At 40.1% G+C, this 26,444-nt stretch overlaps 1 protein-coding gene across 1 annotated transcript in view; it reads right to left on the bottom strand.

Moving 5' to 3' along the window:
* ADAMTSL3 (ADAMTS like 3) overlaps positions 1–19,039 on the bottom strand; it is a 169,159-nt gene extending 150,120 nt beyond the window's left edge. Inside the window, exons 1-2 of the mRNA XM_066196539.1 lie at positions 19,005–19,039; positions 17,703–17,797 (exon numbers count right to left, since the gene is read on the bottom strand). Coding sequence (XP_066052636.1) covers positions 17,703–17,783 — 81 coding nt within the window. The 5' untranslated portion in view covers positions 17,784–17,797; positions 19,005–19,039. The remainder of the gene's footprint in view (positions 1–17,702; positions 17,798–19,004) is intronic.
* Positions 19,040–26,444: the final 7,405 nt, after the last annotated feature.

Here is a 26,444-nt window from a genome sequence, read left to right as displayed (position 1 = left end):
TTCTCAGCAGGAAAATAGACCTCTGGTGCAACTCTTTCTAAGGTCAAATAGCCCAAAACTCTAGTAGGGGAATCCAAAGGGCATGCAACAAAGCTACTTCGACAGGTCAGGAAGACAGAAAGCTTCTGATAATCTATATCTACCATCAGAAAGTCCTCAATAGTCCTGTAAGTGCCACAGGAAAGCTTGGGCTAACACTGCTCTTCATCCACCTTTCTCAGCGGAGCACCGAGAGCACCTGCTACCATCTTGTCAACATTATTTTAAAGAGGGGCTGAGGAGGGGGGTGTATGCCAAAATTCTGTTCGCAAAGACAGACCACTCTGCATACAATTGTAAATAATCAAAATGGTTCTCCTCCCTGTTACCTCTAGCTGACGAATCCTCCCTCACCTGGAACAAACCAGACTAGAGAAATGCCCCAGCCAGATGTTCACTCCCAGGCTCACTTAGGATTTCCAACAGCTCAGCACACAAATGCCTTTAACATATGGTGAGGAAAATGTGATTTTTCCACTGTTAGTTTTCCACTACTCCTGATAATTTTTAGTGATATTAACCCAGTTCTTTGTCTACTCTTCTCTCTCCACTGCAGTAAGTCCCTTTGCAGGGTTTATGAACTGAGCAGCCTTGCACATTGAGTTGGTCAGGCACATTTTCACAATAAGGAAGCAGTTAAATGGTCATGGTTCTGCTGTAGGAATGTTGGTTTAAGGCTATTAATAAGGCACATGAGGTGAATGCCTTTCAGCCAAGCACCCTCCACGTGTACACACCTGTTTCAGCACAATTTTAAAAAGAAATTCCAGAAAGAAACTGTGCATAGCACGCAGCTTCTAAGTCTCAAACACATTTCTGCAAATACTCTAAAGGTTTCAAGCTTTATGTGCTTTACTGGTGTCAGGAATTCTCATACAACAACCAGGAGGCAAAGCATGCTACTTCATAGTAAAATATTTTTCCCAAAGAAATTATTTTTGTCTTATCATTCATCTGCCACTTTGAGATTATTGACAGTGACTTCCCATATTATCATTCCCACCTGATGCACAACTGCTGAAATGGTTTTCCAGACTGAGGCCCACAATTCAAACACTACAACTCACTTCTCCAAGCACTCTAATTTAGTTACATTTAAATCTCAGCTTAATTATTTCTTTCAGTCCAATGATGCCAGCCTTGATATTTATGATCCATCCATTTTTCAGCTTCCTCTCACTTTTTGCAAGGGAGAAAAGGTGGTTGTTCAAGTTTATTTCATCTTTCTCTCTTGCCAGTGAAAGCATCTCAAGCAGGGCAAAGTTTTAACTGGGTGTTGTACAGAGTCAGACACACTGTGCAGCTTTAAAAACTAAATGCTAACTAGAAAAAGGTTCAATAACTGAACAAAAACCAAATAATGCAACTGTGTTAGAGGACATACCAATAATCTGAAGATTGTTCCCTTCCTGGTCACAACTCATTTACCAGCATTAACTGACAGCATTTCATGTGTACACTCACTAATAAACCACTACTTAGATTACTCTGCTTTAGCAGCAAACCCCAGGGCAATTAAAACCTCACATGACAGGCACTGCAGGCATCTCTTCACTGACAACTGTTAAGACTAATGGTCATTAGTTTAATGACTCATTTTCATTCTTCTATACAATGTGTACAGTAACGCTGCAGGACTGATATGGTGAAGGGGAAAGGGCTCTTACTGAGGTGAGAAAAGATAAACACAGGCCCTGCTGCTGGAAAGAATGAAATAAATCCTCTGAATGAACCAGAATTGCTGAAATGTTAAAAGACACAGCTGAGCAAGTCAGACATAAAATGAAAATAGAAACTGTTAATTCAGAACAGGGTGCCTGCTCTAATCAGGATAGTTTCAGCACTACAACTTTATCACCTGTCTTCCATTTCCAGCAAAGAAACTTTATTAGGCAATTTTAAAATGATCCAAGTGATTACAGAAAGGCATTCAATGAACAAATAAAAGATAAAAAATTGACAGCACTTAGGAACATCTGTAATTCAAAGGCAAGATATTGTCTAGAGTTTTGGAATTTAAAAATGTATGATGCCCTATTAAATGCTCCGCATTTGCTTTACATATTTTAAGCACCAACTGTCTCCCTTGTGACTGATCTCATTATATAGTAATTTTAGTCCTCTAATGGTCAATATTTCAAACTCAACAAGTAGCAAGTATAAGTGAGTGCAACAGTTATCACAGAAGGAACACGGAAAGATGGGTGATTGCATTCCTACTCACTCATCTTGGATTCTCATTCGAGCAGCTGAGTGAATTCCTTCACTCTGAGTGCATTGCTCTGGGAACTTGGCCCCCACATCCACAATACGTGATTTGCCAATACATACCACCTGCATTCTGAGGGAACGGAAGACCTTCCTGTGGAGGAATATCTTCCCATCCTGTGTGGGTGTACAGAAGCAGATGTGTACGTACAATGGATAGTTCCCAGGACAGATGAACTGAGAGATGTCATAAGTCATGCACTGCTTTCCAATTATGATTATCTTTCTACAGGAAATTTAAGAGAATAATTTTAGTCCGGAATATCACTCTGGAGTTTACGATGGCATAACAGATGGATAGTAGGATAAATGGTCATTTCCTTCTCTTCACCAGCAGTTTGAACAAGCTAACTGGAGGGAGTGATAACATTTCAGCAGGTACCAAGTTACTGGAATTTCACTGAACCTACCAGCAGCTGAAACTTAGAGATCCATAACTGAATACGAGGTACGGACTGCAGTTAAGCTACTGAAAAACCCTCTTGATTGAACAGTAAAGGCTGTGGAGGGACTGACTCTTACTGTTGCTGCTGCTACAATCAAATCTCTTAACAACATTTGTCTTGCATGCAAAATGAGCAATCAGCTCTAAGTGCCATGGACATCTTTACAAGGCAACTCATTCGGCCTCTCTTGCTCCAGCCAAGTGGAAAACACCACTATTGCTCAGTAGTAGAATGACTACTAAGGAAAAGCTTTTCAAAAGCAGCCTTTATATACAGAATTCTAAAAGAGTACACACAACTTGATTTTTCCCCTTGGCCTTGTTTTTTGAAAAACTGTCATGCCTCTTGCAGGACATGGGATACTCTGCACACTACTTTTGAAACCAGCAAGGGCCAGGGCAAATGTGGAGTCCCCAATACTTGCCTCATATCTAACCAGTGGTGGAAGATCATCTACTCCTGTGTATCTAGCAACTACTCTTTTACCGCTACCATTCACACGTAAGGTTAAACAGAATTCTTGACAGCATAGTTTAATTTAAAAGATTTACAGAGGGGCACTCACTATTCCTACAGAATATTTTTCAACTACTCCTGAGCACTTTTGGAAGGATCTGTGGCAATAACCTCCCCTGAATTTTCTTATCCGCAGTCAGCTCTTAGTTTGCCAGTACAAGCTAATGTGAGCTCGGAGGCCAACCCTAACAGCTCAGTATCTAAAGCTTTAGCATGGTTCCAGATTCTCATATGTTTGTCTTTAGCATTCTAAGACTTTTCAAAATACAGACAGAATCCAAGAACAATGGACTGTGCAAAGGGAGGGAAATAAATTCATCTGCCCTTTTATTGAATTGCAGAAGATTCCTTTTGCCCTATACATCTATAACTTCTCAGACTAAAGACAACCACAACACTAGAAACTACTGAAGCTGGAACTTTCACAATCTGGTGAACTTGCAGTGGTGTGAAATACTCTGATCTTCCTGATTCAGTTGATCTATTCTTATCCTGCATAATTATACATTTCTTCACATTCTCTGCTGGTTTGCAAATTGAAAACAATAGGAGTCTCACTGTTAAGCCATGCTGGAGTTATCTGTGGCAGTATTCCTATTTTCATTTGCACATTTTACAGGCCTGGTTTCCTCTGCACCCCACACAGAGTAAAATGCTATTATAAGAAGGCTAAACAGCATCCTTTTTAAACAAGATCCAAATATAAATCTTAACCTGTGTATTTCTCTGCAAGATTGGCTGTACTTGGAATTATCAGTCCAGAACATCTCTATTTCAGAGCCCAGTTCTTTTGGCCAAGATAGATGGTCTTTTATCACGATTATAGTAAAAAAAGCCAGCATGCTGGCCTGAATCAAGCTGTAATTATTCTGTGTCTTTATACAACCTTTTTATAGTTCCTGGTGGAAAGGCTGAAGGAAATCCTACACATTGCACAAGGTCTAAAATTTTTTGCCCTCTTGCAGAAAAACATTCAAAAATGACTGAATGAGACTTATCCCTTTCCTTATATGATTTTTCTTTCTTAGAGTTAAGATAATGCATGCAGAGATTTCCCACATTGAGTGTTACTCCAGCTTTAATAACAAAAGTATTGACTGCAAATTGTTCTATAAAAAATGCAACCAATTTTTTAAAAAACCCTAATTACCTACTCACATAAAACCCTCAAAAAATCAGCTACACACTTTAAAAGGAAGTGTGGGACAATAATTAAATCTCCAATCCAAAAGTTCTAGGCCAAGAAGATTTCATATGGTCTCTAAATCTCAAAATAGTCCACAACTCTTCATTTCTGCCATTTACAAACACAGAGTCATTCCATTTTACCTAATGTCATAAGAATCCAAACCAATACCTATTCTAAATCAGTGTGTACTATTGCTCCCTGGGAGGCTGGGGGCCAAAGACATGTAGGAAAGGGAGGGTCTCCCTCACAGTTCTTTACAAGGTATAGAAATTACATCTTAAAAAATACAGTAACATAAAAGGAAACCTTGTGCTTAAATCCTCAAGTCTACTGTGAGTGGACAAATAGAAAATCAGGGCACACCACTTGAATAAATAATCCACCTACTGCTACTAATTATATTTTTCTCTTCTCACATAGATGAAAACAGCCAATTTGTACCATTTTCTGAATAATATTCAAGGAACAGAGTAAGTTATGTACACCACATTTCAAACAAAGTCAAAATACAGAAATCAAATTCAACTTCAGCTGAGAAAAGTTTTAAAGAAATTAAAGTTAATAGTATAAACCCTTCTCTGTAAATCTCTTCTTATAATTTCCTTTAGTTAAAGATAACAACATATTGGATTTAAGTCCATACATAACATATCAAATGCTTTTTTTTTTTACAGAGGATCTATTCATAGCAGCTTGTATTTGCAACATATGCAGCAAATTATACCATTAAACACTTAATTCCAATAAAGTTTAAATTTCACCCCTAACAATAAAGCTTGTACAGTTCTTGCTCTACTTGAAATCAGATTCTGGAAGTAAACAATAAAAGTCATAGGTAGGTATCATGAAAATTAATAATTGAACATTTGAGATATATTTGAAATACAGCTGGTTATGTGGAAATGTTGTGATGAAACATTAAGACCAATCATTGCATTTTTTGCAGTTGGCAAATAAAAAGAAAAATAGAGTAAACATTAGGAAGATGTAGGAAAATATCAGCTGGGTGACAGCCTTGCAATTCAGCTTACACGCCTCTGAAAAACACGAGCTCTTGTGTGCCCCTCAGAGCAGCCAGGACTGACCCCTCTGAGAGCCTCTGCAGCTTCAGAGCCCCGGGGAAGAGCTGAGTACCTCTCCAACCCTCACAAAACCACAGAGGGAAAAATCCCTTTTGCAACAGAGATCCCCTGGTACTGACAGCCCATAGAAACTGCACTGCTAGGGCAGCTCTCCAGAAAGAGCAATAGACACAGATGAGCCACACCAGCATTTGAAAAGCTGAACACAACAAGTGTCGATGAGGTGGACTGGACAAATTTCAACATAAATACCTGCACAGAGTAATAAGTTGCAGAAAGCCAGATCCATTAGAATCAAGAATGTCCCCAGAAATCTAAATTTTATTTCTTCTCAGGTGCTCCATACATTATTTCTGACTTATCTGGTGTTAATTATGCAGCTCTGAACAGGCCTTGTTTTCTAAGATACTTTTCTAAGAGTCAATTCCAAAAATCATGCAAGCAGGTCCCTATTGAACAAAACCTATCATGCCACTGCAAGTCCCAGAGCAGGTATTCAGCCGAGCAAAATGCATCACCCTTCATCATGAAGCATCATTCCTCATTTTTCTCAACCAATGTTCTTATTCAGCTGTGCAAAAAACTCTGTGTCTAATTTCTCAACTAAAAATAATGCTGGGTTAAATCATTGTTTTATAACACTTAATTCAGACAAAAAATCAGCTAAAGACATTCTCAGTTTGCCTGAGACTTTGTTAGTGCCATCCCATGTGCTACATATGCACATATTTCCATATAGCAGACACACAGGAACAAAGTTTAAAATTTCAGCAGTGAATTGAGATACTGCACACCTAAAGCAGGGAGTTGTATTTTTCTAGGGTTGTTAAATGCTCCTCCCTCATGAAAAAATGTGCTAACTTTTCTCTGCAGGTGAAAGAATAGACTCTTTGGGAGGTACCAGGTACATTTGATTTCACCTAAAGAGGCCGATGTAATTTCTCAGAATACAGGTGTCTAACTCTTTCAAATCCATCTATCCCAGAACCTGAAAAAAGAATTGGGTCCTACATTACAAGAACAGGTTAATGGAACTGGAACTCTCTCCTATCAGCTGGGGACTCCCATTATTAAAGTCAGTAAACTGATCCAGTAACATGGAATAAATTCATAAAGGTGTTCAGAGCAGTCTGATTTTGGGAAGAGCTAGGCAGGTGCAAGGATGTTGCACTTAGAAAACCCTTTCTCAGGAGACTGGATAGATTTGATGACATGGGAAACTTGGGTTGCCAACTTTCTACATAGTGTATAACCCTGGGAAAATTAATTGGATTATGAAGGTCAAAGAGAGAGGCCAGCCCATTACTGAAAGACAATCTAATTGAATTTTGCCAATTTTATCTGAATGATTACTCTCCAGATGAAGAGCTAGTGCCACTTTTTTCATTGCTGCTAGTCTTTTTTCTTCACTTCTTGGCTCACTTCTTTCAGAGACCCATCTGGAACTACAACATCACATTAGTGGAAATTTCCCACAAGCAAAAGGTTGTTTTGTGCAGTCAGCTAAGCCTTCTCCACACTTAGTGCAGGTTTTCTTGAGAGAAGATCGTCCAAACTCAGCATCCTTACTCTCAGAGTAAGGCATGCTTGAACAGAATAAGACAGTGTTGAGAGATAACCGTGGAACCTAAAGGCTGGCTTTGACTATTCTGACCCAGAAATGCACATTACTAGTTAACGTTTGCATAATTCATTCACATTTTGTGCCAGAGGAACCTTACTCCATGAGTTAAATTTTATTCATAGCTCAAGTCTACATTCAAAATAAGACTGGGCTATTATGGAAGCAAAGACTTATAAAAATTGAAAACTCCCTTTGAAACACATGCTTTCCAGTAAGTGCAGCTAGCAAAATGCAAAACACGGTCAACATTCCTACACCATGATGTCAATTTTCATACGCACAGACAAAATGCTGCTACATGGAGAAATCAGCTCTGTCTTCCTCACTGGTGGTGTACTCGTGTCTCCCCCTTTTCACTCAGAACTGCACCATGCAATGGAGAATGTTACCCCTTAAGAGGTTCAGAGACATCTTCTGAATATAATAATTCTGGCAAAAAGCCGCATTGATTTTTAAAAAATGAGTTTCCACGTTCTGCTTCAGTTCTCCTGAAAAACAATGCACATGCTCTAAGGACCAGTTTTGATGTTTCCCTCCACAGCAGTTCAGAGAAATTCCTGCCAACAGGGATGGACCATAACACCTGATAAAATGGTCTTCAGTGACACGAAATAAAAAAGTGACATGTAAACAAATGGAAATCACTTCAACTCCTGCAAGGTTTATAAGCAACAGGAAAATTATCTTTATTATCTCTGGGTTTTGTTTTTTTCTTTTTTCTTCTCCCAGAGAGACAGATACAGCCTTTTTCAAGAAAACAGCTGCAGGCAACACTTTATATGCCATCTGTCCTTAGTGGTTATATGATGAAGAGATGGACTGATTCACACCACACAACAGGAAATATGATAGCCAACTAGTTAGCACTAATAAAATTCAGCCTCAGTTTGCTTCCTATGGGCAGGTCTTACCCCAGAAAAACTCCCACTGATGTCTCAGGCAAAGTTTCTGCAGACTTTGCTTGTTAGTCAAGTGCAGAATGCTGTACTGTTGAAGTAGAAAGCCTGAATTTTACAAAAAAAGCCAGAATTTTACACTTGTGGCACAGCAGCCTCATGAAGGACCTTTTTCAGAACCGAGATCTTGTAGTGCCTGGAGTACAAGAGCCCTTATGCTATGACTGATTTAAAGTGAGCTTTTGGCAGACAAGGAATGATAAACTCAACAGTACAGCTAAAGAAGACTTGGTCTTTTCCTCAGTGCTCTCAAGGATTTGCTTTAACATTTGAATTAGTAAAAAAGTTTATAATTCCTACATTTCCCCCATTTCTAAATAGTGGCATCTATGTGACACATTACAGATGGCTCACAGAGGTCTGAATTCAGGAAGAAAAATAAGCAATTACAAACAAATGCATCACTGATGTCCGCTAAGGACATAATTCAAGACAGTTAAAAAGATCAGAACAAAACCCACATGTTTTGTTATCCCAACTAAGGCCCTTCTCAAGATGGTTATCTACAGGAAGAAGTTTTCTCCAAAAAAAAGCTTAGTGTTCTAAGAACATCTCTGTTTCCCTTGGAGAAACCGTGCAAGTTGGGGGTTTTTAAATTAAAATTAAATTATTAATTTTTATTTACGAGTTAAACAAAATTTTCCCTTTTATTGTCACACTGCATAAGGGAAAAGCTTTAAAAGGTTGAGTGTTAAGAACAGGTGATGCTAACAGGATATTGGAAAGGCCCATGAGACTTACAACATTAAGTAAAATGTATTTGCCCACTGATCTAATTGCTTACTAATTTTCAAATCTATTCCCACCAGATAACTAATGGCATTTTAAGCCCAGCTCCTGGCATTAAAAATACATTTATGGTTCCCTCCTAGCAGAAGATAAACAGCTGCATGGTAAAACCCCATATGTTAAGACAGTGTTCTGGAGGTTTTCCTTGTAGTTTTAACCAACCTATTGTGTTCCAAATTTAACTGAAGGAGGGAGGAAAAGGAAACGGGAAAAGCATTTGGGTGTGCAGTTTCACACTGAGGGGAAGGCAAGGGCTCTCTCATGCAGGGAAAATGTCTGGAATATTTGTGTTTTACAGAAGGACTGATCATATAATGAAAGTGGAACTTAAGCCAAGCCATATTTAGTAAAATATCAGAAGCTGTTTCTCTATTTATCTTCCTCAAGAAAATACGAGTGTTTGTTTAAAAACAAGAAGTTATTCCAGCAATTAAGCCTGAACTTCCTTGCATACTTGAAAAATCATTCTAAAATTCTAACATTTGAAAATATATCAGAAACATCCTAAAAATGTTTTCATGAAAAAAATTAATAACAGTATAAAAAAAAATATTCCCGGCAGATACAAAGAAGCTCAGAATGTAGGCACCCATTTAGATTTAGAGCAAGTTCTTATGTCCAGGGCAATCATCCAGATACTCCTGGAGTTTGGAGCATGTATTTCCTTGTTAATTTTTAAATTATGATTCATAAGTGACAGTACATCTAGAGCTGGTTCTACTTCAATGAAGCTCAAGTGTAGCCCCAAGGAACACCAAAATGACCTAAGAACAGCTGAACTGATTCAGACCAAGGAATCATCCAGTCTACCAGCTTCCAGCAGCAGCCAATAACCGGACACCCAAAAAAGCATGTCCAGAGTAAGAATGCTGCAATACTTTCCTGGGCTCACCTTCCCAGCCTGCCAGGGCTCATCTGTATAGTACTGTGAAGTGGATCTTCCCAGTACTCGTCCTGTCTCCCCTGACAACCATGTAATCCTCAAAAAGTATGGGAAGGAGTGCCCAAATATCATTATCATTACATGGAAGAAACCCACATTTCACTGTTCTCAATCTCCCTCCTAGTAGTTTTATTCAAAGGCACTCAGTTCTTACACTGATAGAAAGAAGTTACCAGCCTAACCTTTCTACCCCGTTCATGAATGGACGTGAACTATATAGTGCACCAGCACAGGCAGAAATTCCTAAGTGAAAGGATGGTACTCTTTGCTTTGTCTTACACCTCCCTTTCACATCATTTCCTAACATTCAATTAGCACTGTTAACTGCTGTTCTATGAAAAGACTTCCCTGAGAATCACCAGTCCAGAGGAAACACGTAATTTTTTAGTCACATAAAGCACCTTATATTCATATAAATAAAGTTATAAAATCAGGGGACATAACCAGAGCCTGTTCAAGCAGTCTTATCAGTCAGTGGTTTTAGAAAAATCCCCTACACAGCACACAGCCCATCGTTCCAGGGATGGATGTATTCTCTGTCCTGCTTTCAACAGAAGTGTTGATGAGATCAGCTGAAAGAATCCATAATATGCCGCATGTACCTGGCAGTTTACAACTAGGATATTACCTAGCAAGCAGCCAATACTCAAGACACTGCTGTGCTGTTGGGTTTTTCAGCCAACATCCATGTTACTCAACCAGGGAACAGTTTAAAAATATTTGAAGACTCAAGAAAACAAAACACCAAATGAGTAATGTGACCTTGAAAACATCTAATAAGAGAAGACTCTCAGGAAAGGAAGACAAATCATATATTAGCATATTTCATTTGCTATACATCCACAGAGAGCACTGAGCATGTTCAGCCTTCTCCTTCCACACCACTGCTACACCACAAGAGGCTACACTAGTCAGAAAGCAAAGAAAATGTCCATCAGTAGAGGCAAATCTGAATTTATCAGAATCAGTACCTGTCCCTTCACATTTTTCTATCCCAGTAGATAGCCTGGAAGAGCCACGTATATAAGCAGGGAAATTGCAACAAAAACAGGGGAGTTGGAGCTAGTTAATTTCTTGCTGAATCAGCCAGTTGGGAATAAAGCCAGTTCCTGCAATCTTCTCAGAGCTTCAGCAAGGTGCAGGCCAGGAAACACATACTGGCAGGGACTGAGGAAACACAATCCCACACTCTTCACATTCTGTAGCAGTGCAGGTGTGTCCACGTCACCTTACCTCGTTGGTTAGATAAGGCAGATCAGGCGACTAAAACTCTCCTCTACACCTTGACTTACCACGCAGTGAGCCCCTATAGATCCTTTCCCTTATACACACTGTAAACGTTGCCCTGCTTTGCTTGCATGCACTAACAGGAGACTGCATCCTGTAAATTTTAAGCAGCTTCAATTTTTGGAAAAGCACCTGATGATAGCAAAAGACCATCATTACATAAACACAGAAACGCATGATTCTACATATAAACAAATGTTCCACTTATTTAATGCCACAAATCAGCCTCATTAACCAATTGGGACCTCCCACCAGGACACCAATGACAACAGTGAACACACAGCAACAATCTAGTAACTGCAATCATAAATGCAGTTTTAATATTTTTTCACAATTTTGTTGGGCTAACTTGCATTCACTGTGTTTCTAGCGCATTCAGAAGCATGACAAACTGACAATTCTTGGAAACCACATTTCTCAAAACAGACTGAAAATATTGTTCCCATTTTCCCTCCATAATGATGTTAAATCTAATAAATACAAAATTAGAAACAGAAATAACACTGTTGCTAAACACTTTATGTAATATGCTGTCTGGAAGGGATTTATTAGGCCAAGTTCTCAAAAACTGTCCTCCCTTTATAAACATGTGACGCTTGTACTTGCACTTCTCAAATATTATCAAATATGCACTGGAGTACTAGAATCTACACACCAAAAGCATATTATTTCAAAGGAATTTTTAGGGTGAAAGTTTTGGTTTAGTCAGCTAAATATGATGAAAAATACTTAGCCAGACTTTTAGAAGTGCCTAAGGCACCTAATGCCTGGCTCCCATTATGTTAATTGAAATTTACCTCGTTTTGAAAAGTCCAGCTAAGCACTTACCAATGCATTTGAGTACTTAACAGTGTTTGTGTTTAACTTCTCAGGTCTCACTGACAGTCATCAAAACAAGGACTCCACAAACCCTTCTGAAAATACTGCTCTATTTGCATTAATTTAGCGCTCTTGTGTGGCTGTCATCATCCAAAAAGGAGTTCATAGAACTGTCCTTCCTCCTACAAGTTGGAGTGAGGGCATTTTGAAAATCCAACCCTTAGGAGCACTTGACAGCCTACAGTCTTCAGATAATATCAAGTTCTCCCCTTACAGGAAAGAAAGTTATGTGCATGATTTCAAAACCTAAAGGAGTTATTGTCTATCATGGACAATAAAGTGAGTGCATAGAGCATGTCAGAACTGCAGGGCTATACCGTTCCTGCATGGGTCTTAGGAGTCTCTCTGGAGTTGCCATGGCTATATCCAATGTCCTTTCTGGAATGCTGTGCTCACTATCAAACTGTACTTCAAAAACAAACCCATTCTTTCACCATGCACAAACTGTCCCTGTTCAGCGGCGATTTTGCCTAATAAGAATTACACTGGAACTGTTCAAGTGTGACTGTGTTGGACTGTTCACAGCCACAGAACCATCATCACTATTATTAACTGTGTAAAACTTTAATAACACATGAATTTGACTGAAGTAAAACATTTGCACAATATGATATAACTTATACCTGAGATTTCTTGCATAGATTTACAACACCAACAACTATAGAGGCACAATTATGAATCTGCTTTCACTATCACTGAATTCAGTATACTTTACTACTTGATTACAAGCCGGATTGGAGCTCCTGGGGATTCAGGTGAGCATGGAGAAATGTTTAAAGAAAAGCTTCAAGCCCAAAAACTGAACACAAAGACAAATATATGAACTTACAGGTTACAGAAGTAACAGCAAATAAACAGGACACCAATTTTAAAATGGTTTGGGGTTTGTTGGTTTGTTTTGTTTTTTTTTTTTTTTTTTTTTTTAAGCATTATTTTGGATGGCTAAATCTTGAATTCTGGATGAAGAGTAAGACCTTTAGTATCAGTACAATCAATCATGTGCCTTTTCTGTGATGCAAAGGCAGGAATGGAATTTGGTGCACTGTGTAAATCTGTCGCCTCAGTGCTGTTTATGCCCCAATTTGGTAAGGAGTATGAAAGATGCAGCTGCACCAAGCAGACCTGAATGAGTAATTATCAGTGACTAAGCATTCAAGTGTCTTCTAAACCAAAGCTCATCCTAGAGCCATTCCTTTGTTTCTTGACTACTCTTTCAAGAGAAATTAGAAGCCACTGGCAGTTGTTAGAAATTATTCCAATTTTAAGCATACTAGACTCTTGGATATCTGGTTTTGGAAACAAAAATGTGCAGCTCTACATAAAACCGATCGGAGAATTTCTGTCCAACTTTCAGCGTAACTTCATGAGAAATTATCATCGTAACAAATAACTTAGATAGTAAAGGGGTGCCTTCATTGATGACATCTGTACTCTTGGTGCTCTCCCATAGCTGACTTTAATTTTTTATGACACATTTTAAAAAGTAAGTATTTATACATAGTTTGTGTCTCAAGTCATAAGACACATGCATCAACTCTTCAGGCAATTCCACTGTTGGATTGTAAACTGGGAGTAACAGCAGTTCAGATTCTGTGAGCACTGGCTGAGCAATCATTATCAGTCATAAATTTAAAGCACATTCAGAAACTTATGTTTAAGTTTTCTGGTAATGTAGTCACTGAGTTGCAACCTTGTCAATAGCAATGAATATTTTAAGTCAGAATATTTGTACAGAGTCTCAGATGTGTTATTTGTCTTTAGAAGCAGAAACTCAATCTTCACACGAAGAATAAAACCACAGGCCTTTTGAGGCTGATGGCAAAACTCCAGATGGGTGCAGAATTGCCACCTGCCTACAGAAACAGAAAAGTGCTTCAGATTTAACTCAGGACTTGCCAATCTCACCCTGATATTTCGGATCAAGATTACTGGAGATTTAAGAATGTTGTACGGCATGTAGTTCATAATCTATTTTCTGGACATCAGTGTGCAATACATTCAGTGACTGTAAAACAATAATCCAAAGGTTTTCCATGAAGATGGTCTCCAAGTCCACTATGTCATATAATGGACATCAGATTTTTGGCCTTGCAAAACTCAGCCTTAAAGACATTTACTATGTTGGTAGTTTTTGGCAGATTGGTTATGGCAGAATCATTTTGAAGACAATAATGTTTTCAGTATGTATATCCTTCATTTCCAAAATATCACAGATAGTTAGAAAAGACCATAATGCAGGCAGGGATTGCAGGAACATAAATCACAGAAGCAACCAACAGTTTATTGAATGAATATACGACCTATGAAACTTTCCCTTCCATAGAAACCAAGACCTAATGCTTCTTAAATATCCAGACATGGTGTCTTTGCTGTTACTCCCTCTGCACACATTACCAACCCCATGGTCTTTGGAGGCAAAATGTACTAACTTGTAGAGGGTTCAATTTGGACTATAGGAACTTAAGAAAATATCAGTGTATTCCTGATTTGAAAACAACGTACCAGAGAATAAATCTAAAATGAATCCATGTGCAAAATTCTTGATTAATATTTGCCCATACAAATCTGCTAGCCATCATTTCTTCCTGCCAGTAATCCATTAGTAAGACTATAAAGATATACAGTCCTATATTTCATAACAAAAACAACAGCATCTAGCTGAATGGTGCAATAAAATATCATCACAAAGTTAAGAAAGAGTTGGTTACCAGGCTGAACATCCTGCCTTTTCAATTACAAATATGAAGCAATGTGTACTCAAGAGATCACTTCAAAACAGCAGAACTAGGCTTGGGCACTTCTACTTTGTTAGCTTAACCCATCTCCTAAAATCTACAGAATTAACAGCTCTCCTGCTACAATGTTAGGAAAAATGAGGAGCCTTTTAAACAATATTTAGCAATAAATTCAAGGGTAGGGATGTAGTTAACATTCCCGAATACACATAATCTGTAGAATACACTAACTTCTTTGGATAGAGTCATCATTTAAATCTTTAGAAACAATGAGTTATTCCATGTTGCTGCTACCATTTGATAGATGAGTATCTTGTTTGTTTTCAAGAAAAACATACATATGTAATTGGTTTCTATTACCACTGACTTTAGACTAATGCAGTTCCATTAATTTCATTTATATTGGCACATACAAGAAAAGGTCAGCTCTGTACTTGCAAAAGAACATGGCCAAGCCTTACCCATAAGTGATCTCCTCCTGAGTGATTTATGTCACTGCTCTTGGTCACAGAGCAGATTTAACAATAGGCAGCTCAACACTGACAAGGGGTTCCCTGGGTTATCCTAGGAAACCTAATTTACCTGCTAATACAGCAACTAATTTGCCATTGACAAAATAATTTTGTCAAATTCGAGACACAGCACATCTGCAAGGGCAGAGATAACTTTGGAGCCCAGCTAAACACTACACTGGTTGTTACCATGCTGTGAAGAATCAAAGGACTCCAACAACCAAAATTAGGTTCCAATCCTTCTCAGGAACAGCTACCTCTCTTTCACAACTTCTCATGTTAAAGTTTTCTTTGCATTACATTCATACCACATTCCCACCACATTCTTTTTAAATGGTCATTTTTTTTTTTATTCTGTACCTGCCTCAAGCAGGATGAAATTAATCAATTGCACATAAGTGATATGACATAGACTTGTGACCTTGCCCAGCATCCAATTGTTTCTAATTGATTAGCTCCAGACATAAGCACTTTAATAGCCAAAAACAACAGAAGTGGAAGTTATGGTACAATATTAGGATAAAATGACTGTGTGTGGTCCATTTAATATGGCCCCAAGCAACCAATTAAAGAATTAATGGTTATTGGATACCAAAAATGTTATGTTAAATAATATAAAATATCTTTAATGTGCCTAAAATTGTGATAAAACACCTAAAATTTAGGAGCAAAAAGGCCTCCTACAAGATTGGGGTTAAGTGCTAATGACTCAAATATGCCAAACAGATTACAGTATTTTAAAGGACAATCAAGACCATAAAATTTGACCTGGATTGAAGTGTTCATAAAGCTACTCACAATAGCCAATTGATTACTACAATGTGTTTGGGTTGTTTTTATTATAAAGAGACAAGTGAAGCTATGCCAAACCATTCGTGGAGAAGAGGAAACTATGCCACTACTGGTTCCAGCTCTGCAATAAGAAAAATATGAAAGAAAAAATATACGAAAAATTCTGTAAAAGGAAAAAATGGTTCCTTCATAACCAAAAGGCCCAAAACCAAAACTGACGTTTCCCTTCTCTATTCTAGTCTCTATTCTGTTCTCTACTCCCATCTTGAACAGAACTATTAAGGGAACTTCATGAACTATTTTCTGAGAGTTTTATAGGGCTGGTTATTACAGCACCACTCAACTGCTTGCACACAAAAATACAAGCTGAACAGGCACAGCAAATTTGTAACATTTCTGTCCTTCCATAAGAAACATGCAGGCAAAAAGCAGATCCCACTGCGGCCTATCTGCTCAGACATGTGGTGAATGCACTGTGTTTTACTGCACAATTAACACAGATGTAATTTTTTTACTTTAATGGCAATTTTTTTTACTCAAGTGACCAGTGTACTGGTTAGCTGCAACCATAATCCACAGAGAGGAAGTGTTCATCAGCTGCCATATCCCTCACAGCACACAGAGCACTCAGCAGTGCTACTGAGGATGCATTGGAGCCCCATTCCCGCTACCTTGAACCTCAAAGTCCACCATAAACTGATCACAACTTACTCTAGTACAGTCTCCTCAGTTCTTCATACTCCTTTTGATTTTAGTTTTGCCCGCTGTACTGTTCTTCAATTCAAAATTCTCCAGGATGTATGTGTATATAATGTCCAGAACATCAGACTCTGTTTTTCAGCATTGCAATAGTATAAGCAGTACACAACACTGATCTTATTTAAAGATTTTACTTTTTTGTTGAAAACTACTACAATGCTTAAAAAAAAATCCAATTTACTTTTTAAAAAATAAATCTCAGTTTATTTAGCTATCTTTTTTTCTAAGGATTTATGGATTTGTGTGTATTTAAGACTGAAGAATCCTTGAAACATTCTGTGCTGTGGGAACTATCAGTATAGAGAATTACATACGCTAACAACATCTCCATGGCATGCCAGTACCATATTTCTTTAAATACTCACTTCTTGGAAGTGATCAGGCTCGTGTGTCAGGCAATAGATGAGATGGCAGCTATGGTTTTTCCTCCATGGTTCCTGTACCCGTTGAACACTTGGAGCAAAGTCCTTTTTGGGCCACCTTCCCTGCCTTCCCACTTCCAAATGCTTGAGATGTTTCTACCCAGGTATTTCTATAACCCTTGTCACATACAGCACCTTAACATTTATCAAGTGCTTAAATTCCCAGGGGCAAAACCAGCTGTGCTGCCTAGAAAGACACATGGCATTACACATCTGGCAAGATCTCCCTTTGATTATCCTTTGGTAAAGTCAGGTACAATATATTGAGCAATGGAGAGAATATTCATGTCCAACATGGATGCGTTTGAAAGTTTGGTGAAAGGAAAACATTCTCATTGGGAGACTTTTAATTACATAGCAGCTCCTGCAGTAGTTTTCTGTTTTAAAACAGTAATGCACAGTTGAGCAGCAAGATCACCTGACACAGGACTGGGAATAACAACAGCAACAAGTTCATTACCTACCTGCAGATGAGCATAGAGAGCAAAAGCAAGCCAAGTGATCTCCCAGGACAGCCCAGTGGCTTTAGGGCTGGCCATTCTCATGCCTTGGGACTCTGCTGAGAGAAATTGTTTCAAGTTACAAACAAAATCAAGTGGGCTGCGCCAGAATGTCAATGACTAAAGCAAACTGGGCCGGCCGCTGGAAGCAGCGCAATGCAAACACGGGAGGGCTGCGCTGGCCAGAGCAGCAGGCGCGCAGCACATGCCATGAGCACAGCCTGCAGGGTGAGGCAGCTCCAATCAGGGCACAGAAAAGGACCTAAACGAGAGGCTCGGGGAAGCTGGCAACAGTGGACAAGCTTGGTTATCTCCTGAAAGTAAGCGAATTTATCAAATTGGGAATCCCTCCCATCTTGATCTCTGGAAGGTAAAACCCAAGGAGCGTAAAATTTTTGATGTACTTTCCAGTACTTTCACCCACTCAAAGATGAAAGCACAGCCCTGTGATTTCAGCAGTCATTTGGACTGCCTTTGAAAGCTCAGAGACTAAACAATCAGGGCTTGATCAGAGTTTAGGGGGGGAAAATCCATCAATTTATCAATCCATCAAAATTACAAGGCCATGGACATGCATTACAAGCAAGGACTAGTCAATTTAAAATTGTCAAAAACTCCATCATGTAATAATATTACTAATTCTGTTAATTTTTTTGTCAATGCACTTTATTGCCTTAGACTATACACTACCAGAGTGAACTCAAAACAGTGCAAGTTTTATACACCCCAATACACACACAAACAGCCCTCCCTCCCCTCAGCCACCACCCCACAAGTTTGTCAAGTCCCACAGTGAATGCAAACTTCTCCTTCAAATAAAGTACTCCTTTCTAAAAAAGTAGGCATCCCAAGGAAAACCATCTATCCAAACAGTTCTTGCACCTGTCAACTGAACATAATTACGATTCCTTAAAGAAAGAAGCATTTTATTCCCTCCCTCAAAAAACATCTTAAAGTTCCCCCCCTCTCAAAATCATTAGCTCTCCTGGAGACTTTTATCATGCAAAAGTATCAACTATGACAATAAAGGAAGGAAAACTTCTGTTTTTTTCCCTCTTGTGCATTGCCGAGAGCCCCAAGTGGCCGAACACACCAGGCTCCGGTATTTCCCAGGTGTCGGTGCCCGGGTACCCCGAGGTGCCCTCCCGGAGACTCCTCTAGAGGGACCCTGGCTCAGTCCCGTGGCCGCCCGCCCTCAGCCCTGGCCGAGGGATCCGGCTCGGGGCACAGGGTCGGGGGCTGCCCTGCCCTGCCGAGCTCACCCACCTGGTGCGGGGCGTCTGGGAGCGCGCAGCGGGGCCGGGAGGGCGGCGGGGAGCGGGCCGGGCACCGCCGGCGCACGGGAGAGCCTCGCCTGTCACGGCACCGGGGATGCAGCATCCTGCCCCGCGAGCGGCGGCCCCTCCCTCACGCCAGGCTCCAGCCCACCGCCGCGCCTCAGCCAAGGTCCTACAGGCTGCTGGCAACGGGCCGCCCCCGCCCGCCGCAGCCCGGCCCCGGCCGGAGGCGCCCGGGCGCCTCCACCTGCGGCGCGGGGCCCGGCCCGGCCCGGCTCCCGCTCCGCGCCTCGCTCGGCGCCCCCCGCGCAGCCTCTGCCGCCCCGGCCGGCCAGAGCGGGCGGGCGGCCAAGCGGGCCCGGCCCGTCCCGACCCCCCACCCCCGGCTGCGGAGGCACTGGCGACGCTCCGATGTCGGGGGCCGAGACCCCGGCAGCCCGGGACCAAGTGGTTCGTCTTCCCCCGAGGAGCAAAAGCTACCGTGAAGTCAGCCCCCGAATCCGATACAAAGCAGCTTCCAAAACCGCAACCATCCTGTGTCTCATCTGCAAGTAACTCTCGCTATACAGCTACAAATCTGCTCGCACACCGAGTAGGGCTTTAATCATGCTGCCGTCTACAATAATTTTAGGTTTCCTACTGTAAATCTGGCGAATATGTCTCTACGACAGCTTCGCTCTCGTTCTCCCTCTGAGCTTCGAGCTGCTAAACAGGAACGCCAAAATCCTCTACCTTTGCACTACGGCTTCCACTGATGTTCCAAGCTTTCGTCGAGTCCGCTAAGAGCAGCACGTAGAGAAAGGGCTCTGATCCCTGCCACTGAAGTTAAAAATATGCTCCAGCGGACTAAACATAACCGATGAAGAGTTTGTTCAAATATGTTGCACTGGAAACTTTTCCAATCTGTTTAGGTTTCTCACCAGCACGGAAAGGCGGCTCCTCTATCGTTAGGAACAGAGTGCCCTCTGCTGAAACCAGCCTGCAGAGCCCGGGGCCGAGCGCCGGCAGGAGAGCCGCACGCCCGGCCGGGAGCAGCGCGAAGGTTCGCAGCGACCCCGCAGAGACACCAGCGCTGCCCCCTCCGTGCCACCCAACCCACAGGCTGCTCTGTTTCAGGTGCGCCCGGACACCTGAGGCAAGCTGTTCTTCCCAGTCTGTACATTATGATAATAGGCAAGAGTGCTGCTAAGGACCGGATCTTCTATTTTTCTAATACTGCTCAGCTGAAAGTGCATCAGCTTCCTGGAAAGCCTGGCTTTCCATCCATTTCCGTTGCCACAGTTATTAAACAGTCCCTTCACTTTGATATCAGTTATAACCCTGCAATTTTTACTTTCCAAAATTGTATACCCATGCAGGTAGCATATACTTCAGGCTAGATCACAGGTGATTTTAAAGCCAGAATTTAGTCATTAGATCATCTAATGTAGATGCACTTCTTCATTAATGTAGAAAGTACATTTTCCTCTGCCAAAACCATGGAGATGAAGCTGACCCTCAAGACCTGCCATCTTCTTAGGAATGTACCCAGCTGGCACCATCCTTACCTAGAACATCTTTTCTCTTGTAATTAATATATGCAAGTGTTATAAACATTTGTCCATCTACAGTAAATTAAGGTGTCGAGAAATTGTGTACTAGAAAGCAGCCTAGATTAGCTCGCATCAGATTCAGCAACTGAAGCGAGGCTGCTGTTTACACACACACACACCCACCCCTAATTCCTCATGTAATCCTGGTCCAGGTCAGAGATTCTATGTCTGAATTTTTACAACACATAAGAAAATGGAGATAAGCACCCACAAGCATTAGCCGCCAGGGAGATTTCAGAAAGCAGCATTACAGTAAACAACACACCTATCTTCTGGTACCTACCTTGGAAAGTAGAGATCAGGAAGGTGTTACCCCACTGCTGGAATGACTTAAGTGTTCTCCCCTGTAATCCATGGGTCTGGTTATGTTACATTGAAATCATTCTTTTTGCAAGGAAGACGAGCACCCAGAAAACAACAGTATTTGGAGCATAAACATAGCCTCAGCCTACTACTAGGAACTACACAGGGTTTTGGATAGCACTTTTCCGATGGAATGTGTTGCATGAAGCCTTCCTTGTGATGGGAAAACAGGGCATTTTCCTATGTGAATCTCATTCTCATTGAATGCTGATTTGTGTTCTCTTTTATCCACTTTAATTTCTTCACCTCAGCCTCACTACACACTCCTGTCACTTCACTCTTTTCTCTCCAAACTTTCAGTGAATCTGGAAGCTTTGAAATTTTGACTCCTGTTGGACGTCTTCATAACCTCTTCTGGTGAGCCAAGCAAAACCTGAATGAAACTCAGGAGTTCAGGCAAGTTGTGATTGAAAACAAGGACCAAATTCAAATTCCACAGCATCTACAACTCCATAGTAGACTCCTTAACACACACCATAAAGTTAAAAGGGCCACAAATTTAAAGGTTCTGGTTGCCTAATTTTCATACCTGGAGATGTTCATCAACAATTCTGCAAAAACTAATAACCCATTCAAGTTTAAAATAAAACATCATTTTTAAGGAAATATTTGACTTCCTTTTTGCTTACTCTGTCTTGTCTGTGTGGATTACAAACTCTTCAAGGCAGAAATTCTGTTCAATGCCTATTACATTATGTTTGCACATCCCTAGTCCACCGTCAACTGCTTTAGGTATTACCTTAGTAGCAATTTTTACCACACAGTTTTTAATTTCCACTCATGCCACATTAGCCCAGAAGAGTCAGTCTAAGATTTTTGAATAACAAACTATAGCAATGCTTTTAACACTCAGCTCAGATGTATTTGTCCCTTGCTTTTAGCAAGGCGCTTTTATTCCATATGTGCTTTGTTTTTGCTGGTCTCTAAAATATGCATAATTTAAGTTATGTGGGAAATGACAACTCTAAAGCATTTACTGTTCATAAAATTGTGAAATATGGACATTTGCAGTTATTATTTCATTGAACACTTAACAGCAATGTCATCCATCTGTACAGCTGGCATGGGCTCTCATGAGGAAAAGCGTTGGAAATATGATGGTATTATCCTTTGTTTTACACAGACTTAAGACCATGTGTCTTCACTATCAAACATAACCATGAAATATTGTAATTTCTTGATTTATATTCAATTGTAACAGAAAATTTCAACTTGCACTCAACAGTACAGGCAGAAGTGGCAGAGAAAAAAGATTCTGCAAGATATAGCTGCCAAAAGGCTAAACTGAAAAAAAATAAATCTCTGGTCTGGCAAACAAAAAACTTCTGTTAAATCACATGATAACCACCAAATTTCACTCCTTGAACATTAACAGAAAGCCTTTATATTGAAAAGAGAAACCTAACACTTCTCTATTTATCTTTGTCCTAAAATGCAGATAGATATACCTCTTCAACAGATTCCATTTTTGTATAATTATTTCCTCAAAACGAGTTCAAGTAAGAAAATCTGATGATCATGGAGGCCATTCTTTCATCACAACAAAAGTCTTTACTACTCAAGAGAAAACGTGTTTGGCTAAACTACACATTTAAAAACCATTGAAATGGTGCAGAACAACGTCTGGCTCATAAATCAGCACTCTGAATAAGGTACAGCAAAATTGGAAGTATCCTGCAGAGGCCCCATGCAGAAACTGCATTTTGGTTCAACATCTCAAAGTTATCAGTAATAGAGCTGCACCTGATTAATTAATGAAAGCAAAATGTTAAATTTCCTGTAACTAGAGTAATGAGAACCCTGACGCAGTCTAATCAGTTCTTTGGCCCTGCACTGTATAGGCACAGGGTGCTTGTTTACTCTGAAATAACAAGCCCTCCAGGGCAGAGAGCAATCACACACTGTCAACCTTCACAAGTACGTTATACCCTATAAAGAGTAAAGCCTCTCTGAGTATAAAGGTAGAAAGCTCAGCCACAGCACCCTGTCTTTCATTTGTTGGTGTTGTGGAACCCATTGCATTCCATGTAGATCCTTGCCCTGGGCTTTAGAAACAGCTTCATCAATACAGTAAGTAGAAAAAAATCCTCAAGGCTTACAGAAAGAAAAACTGCTTAGGTATAGACCTAAACATTATAGAAGAAAAGCACCATCTCCCTCTTGGTTTGTGTTCAAATGAGTCTAGAATTAACCAAAACAATATATTCAAATGGCCACTGTTTCAAGTACTTGAATAAATATTTGTTCTTTCTTGTCTTTCAAATTCCTTGTAGTGCTTAAGCAAAACAACTTGTCACTTATTTGCATATTTATGATCCTATACAGTAGGAGCAAAACCAACATACCTTCAAATGGGGCAAACTTACTTTTTGTCCTAGTTCACAGCCTTAACCAAAATGTTAGAATCAACATTTTGACATACCTATAATACACTTACATGATCATTTTGTGGGTTTTCAAAAAATATTTTTGAAAGGATTTAGGTAATTATGTTGGGCATAATCAGAAAATATGAATTTGTACAGATAAATGTTGAATGCAGATAAGGCAAAATGAAAAGTTTATTGTGGAGGTAAAATGACTTATCTGCACATAACTATGTGTTAACAGATATTCTTTCTAGTTTGCAAAGTAACGTAACCCAGTGAGACTACAGATATGGAATATCGAAGTCGTGAATTTATCTGCCATTTTCTTCTCATGCACCACTGATTTCCTCATTCTGTGATTGTTAAAAATAAAATGTTATTGAGTGCTATGTGGAAGAGGCAACATTTGCTGAATAAACAGAGGCTCTATGGAAATCAATTATATTGCAAGTCCTGGGCAACAGACAAAGGTCAGCAAGACCTGTCCCTGCTGTAATGGCTCACTGGGGAAGAGCAAGAGCAAAGTAAGTGGCCTGTGTGTTGCAAGAGGACTTGTGCATGTCACGACACGAGCATCCAGCACGATGCGCACCAACATGGAAATGGAAGAAAACATAAGCAAGGAGCAAACAGGGAGAAGGAATAAAAAGAAAATAAAAGGCTGGAAGAAACACAAGATACATCATTGGGATGAATACTAGTGGCACAGAAAGTGAGGTTATGAAAAGAGAAGATGAATGCACACTTCACTGTGCACCTTCAGACAGCAAGCCAAGTGCTGGGCACAGCAGTACCAATACAGACTATGAGTAGCAACAGCTTCTGTGTTTGTAGCTGAGAGCAGAGTTTGGTCACTGGCAGCTGGAAACCAGGACTAAGCAAGGAACTTGTCCAGTGTTACCTACAAAAGGCTATTATCAGGTGTATTTTCTACATTTCATATTCTACCAAGCAAAGTCTATTGTTTAGTTTTGCCCCTGGTAAGGCCACAAAGAAATTTTTTTTCCCCGTTACCAGTTTATAGGAGTCTGTTGTTCCAAAGCAGACAAAAGCCACTATAAGCCAACTGACTTGTACTGCTTAATTTAACCAGGCAAATAGAGGCATAGGCTGGTGTACTGCAGAGGAGGAGCCCTTGTACAATAATGTGCTCAGCAAAGGCCTTTCCCATCTCTGTGTACTACCACCTATGACACAGAAACTGCCCTTTAACCTTCCTGGTGGGTGATCTCTAGTTTTCTCAGGGAAAAGTACCTACTCTGATATTGTGGCAACCATTATCAGGTCAACAGAACTCAATTTGTCCTCATTAGCTCTGGTCTTGTGTTAGTCACTAACATCTCTCTGTAAACAGACTGCTTAGGAAGGTATTTTTTGATACATTCCAATGCCTCAGGGTAATACCATTTGAAACAGTATTACCACTATACATAGTGGCTCCTTAAGGCGTTATACTTAAGGTCCAGTGATACCTTGATTTTATTCCAGTGAGTGTTTAGGAAAAGTCACCCAGGTGACTTACAGAGCAGAATAACATCCAGAGAAAACCACCAAAATGCTACACAATTTTCCATTGTTTATGCTGATTCTGCATCTATGCTTATATTTTTCAGCACAGAAAAAGAGTGACAGTATTGTCACAATAGTCAAGTCTGACTGCTTACTATGCACAGCCTCAACTCCATTTGACCCTTGAAAAGTTATCAATTGAGTTATCAATTTAAAAAGTTATCAATTATCAATGAAGTTATCAATTAATTAAAAGATATCAATTTTAAAAGTTATCAAAAGTTACAAACCCTTGAAAATTTATCAATTTAAGCATTTTGTATTGGGTGACCAGAAAAGTCTAAAAAGTGATATTACTATCAAGAAACTTCACCTTACCTAACTATGTAGCAGCCATGGCTCTAACAAACTGTCATCCAAGGAGTGGCCAAGTCCAGCTGCTTCCCAAAAGGACAGAGAGCCCAGCCAGGTGGGCAGGCTGCATGGCAGGAGCCACACAGGCTGTGGCCCTGTGCCACTGCTCCTAGGTGAGCTACACGGGGGCTAGAGGGGACAGCCAAGGCTGCAGAGAGCCCAGGCAAAGTTCAGAAATGAGGCTGGTACAAGTCAAGCCAGAAAATCACTCCATGGGGCACCAGACCCACAGCTCAGCAAAACCACAAGGGAGCACGAAGGGAGGATTGAACGCCAGGCCAGAGCTTTAGTGAAGCTCCAGCAGCCCTGGGCACAGCATGGGGAGAAGCCTCAGCTGAGGTTGGTCAAGGTCACCAGGCTGTTGGTGCCCACGAGCCCTCACAATATTTTGGGACCAATATGGGCACACTGCTTACACCTGGCTGGATTTAGTTAGAAGATATCTATGGAAAAGGATAACAAAAAGATTACTTGATTTTTTTTTTCCCTGCTTTTTTATTGTATTCATTGCTGTTTTCTTGTTGCACCTCATTTCACCAACTCAAGATCAAGGGCTTCTTAAGATACTTGAAAAAATCAACAATGTTATTTATTCCAACTTTGTGGCATCTGCTTATACCATCTAAATCTCCCATACCTGTATTTTACTGTAAAAGGACTATTTGTAGAATAATTTTTACTCTGATTTATTCTGGGATATGTGCCTTTTCCCACATTTTCCCCCCTTATCTCTTAATCCTGGAATATTTCTAATATCTTTAAACTTGAAACAGTGGGAAAGGATGGCACAGGCTTATCTCTGCAGGAATTCCTCAGCTATATTTGTTGTCTAAGCAATGCAGACTATCAAAGTAGAAGTCAGAAAAAAAATGTCACGAAGAAAAGAATCAGCAACAGATTTCTATTATGCTTTTCTTAAGTTGCCTCCTTCTGTTCTCACACAGGGAGAGTAGGTAAAGAATACAAAAGATAAAACTAGCTTGGACTATTTTTGAACAATTTCTTTCAGCTGTTTTTGTTTGCATTATCACAAAGCCTTGGCAGACAAGAAAAAATATTCTTAGAATAGCAGGTTTCTTGCTTTGTCCTGCATCTGTTCCAAAACCATACAACGTATTTGAACAGCTGGCCAGTAACATGCAATGATCAAGCATGGCAATGACACACGATCACAGTGTTCTT

This window comes from Chamaea fasciata, unplaced genomic scaffold (genome assembly GCF_029207755.1).
Source record: "Chamaea fasciata isolate MVZ Bird 193981 ecotype frontalis unplaced genomic scaffold, bChaFas1.0.hap1 SCAF_14, whole genome shotgun sequence".
Classification (NCBI taxonomy): domain Eukaryota; kingdom Metazoa; phylum Chordata; class Aves; order Passeriformes; family Sylviidae; genus Chamaea; species Chamaea fasciata.
The sequence above is the reverse complement of the archived record's forward strand: the minus strand, read 5'-3'. Positions and strand labels throughout refer to the sequence as shown.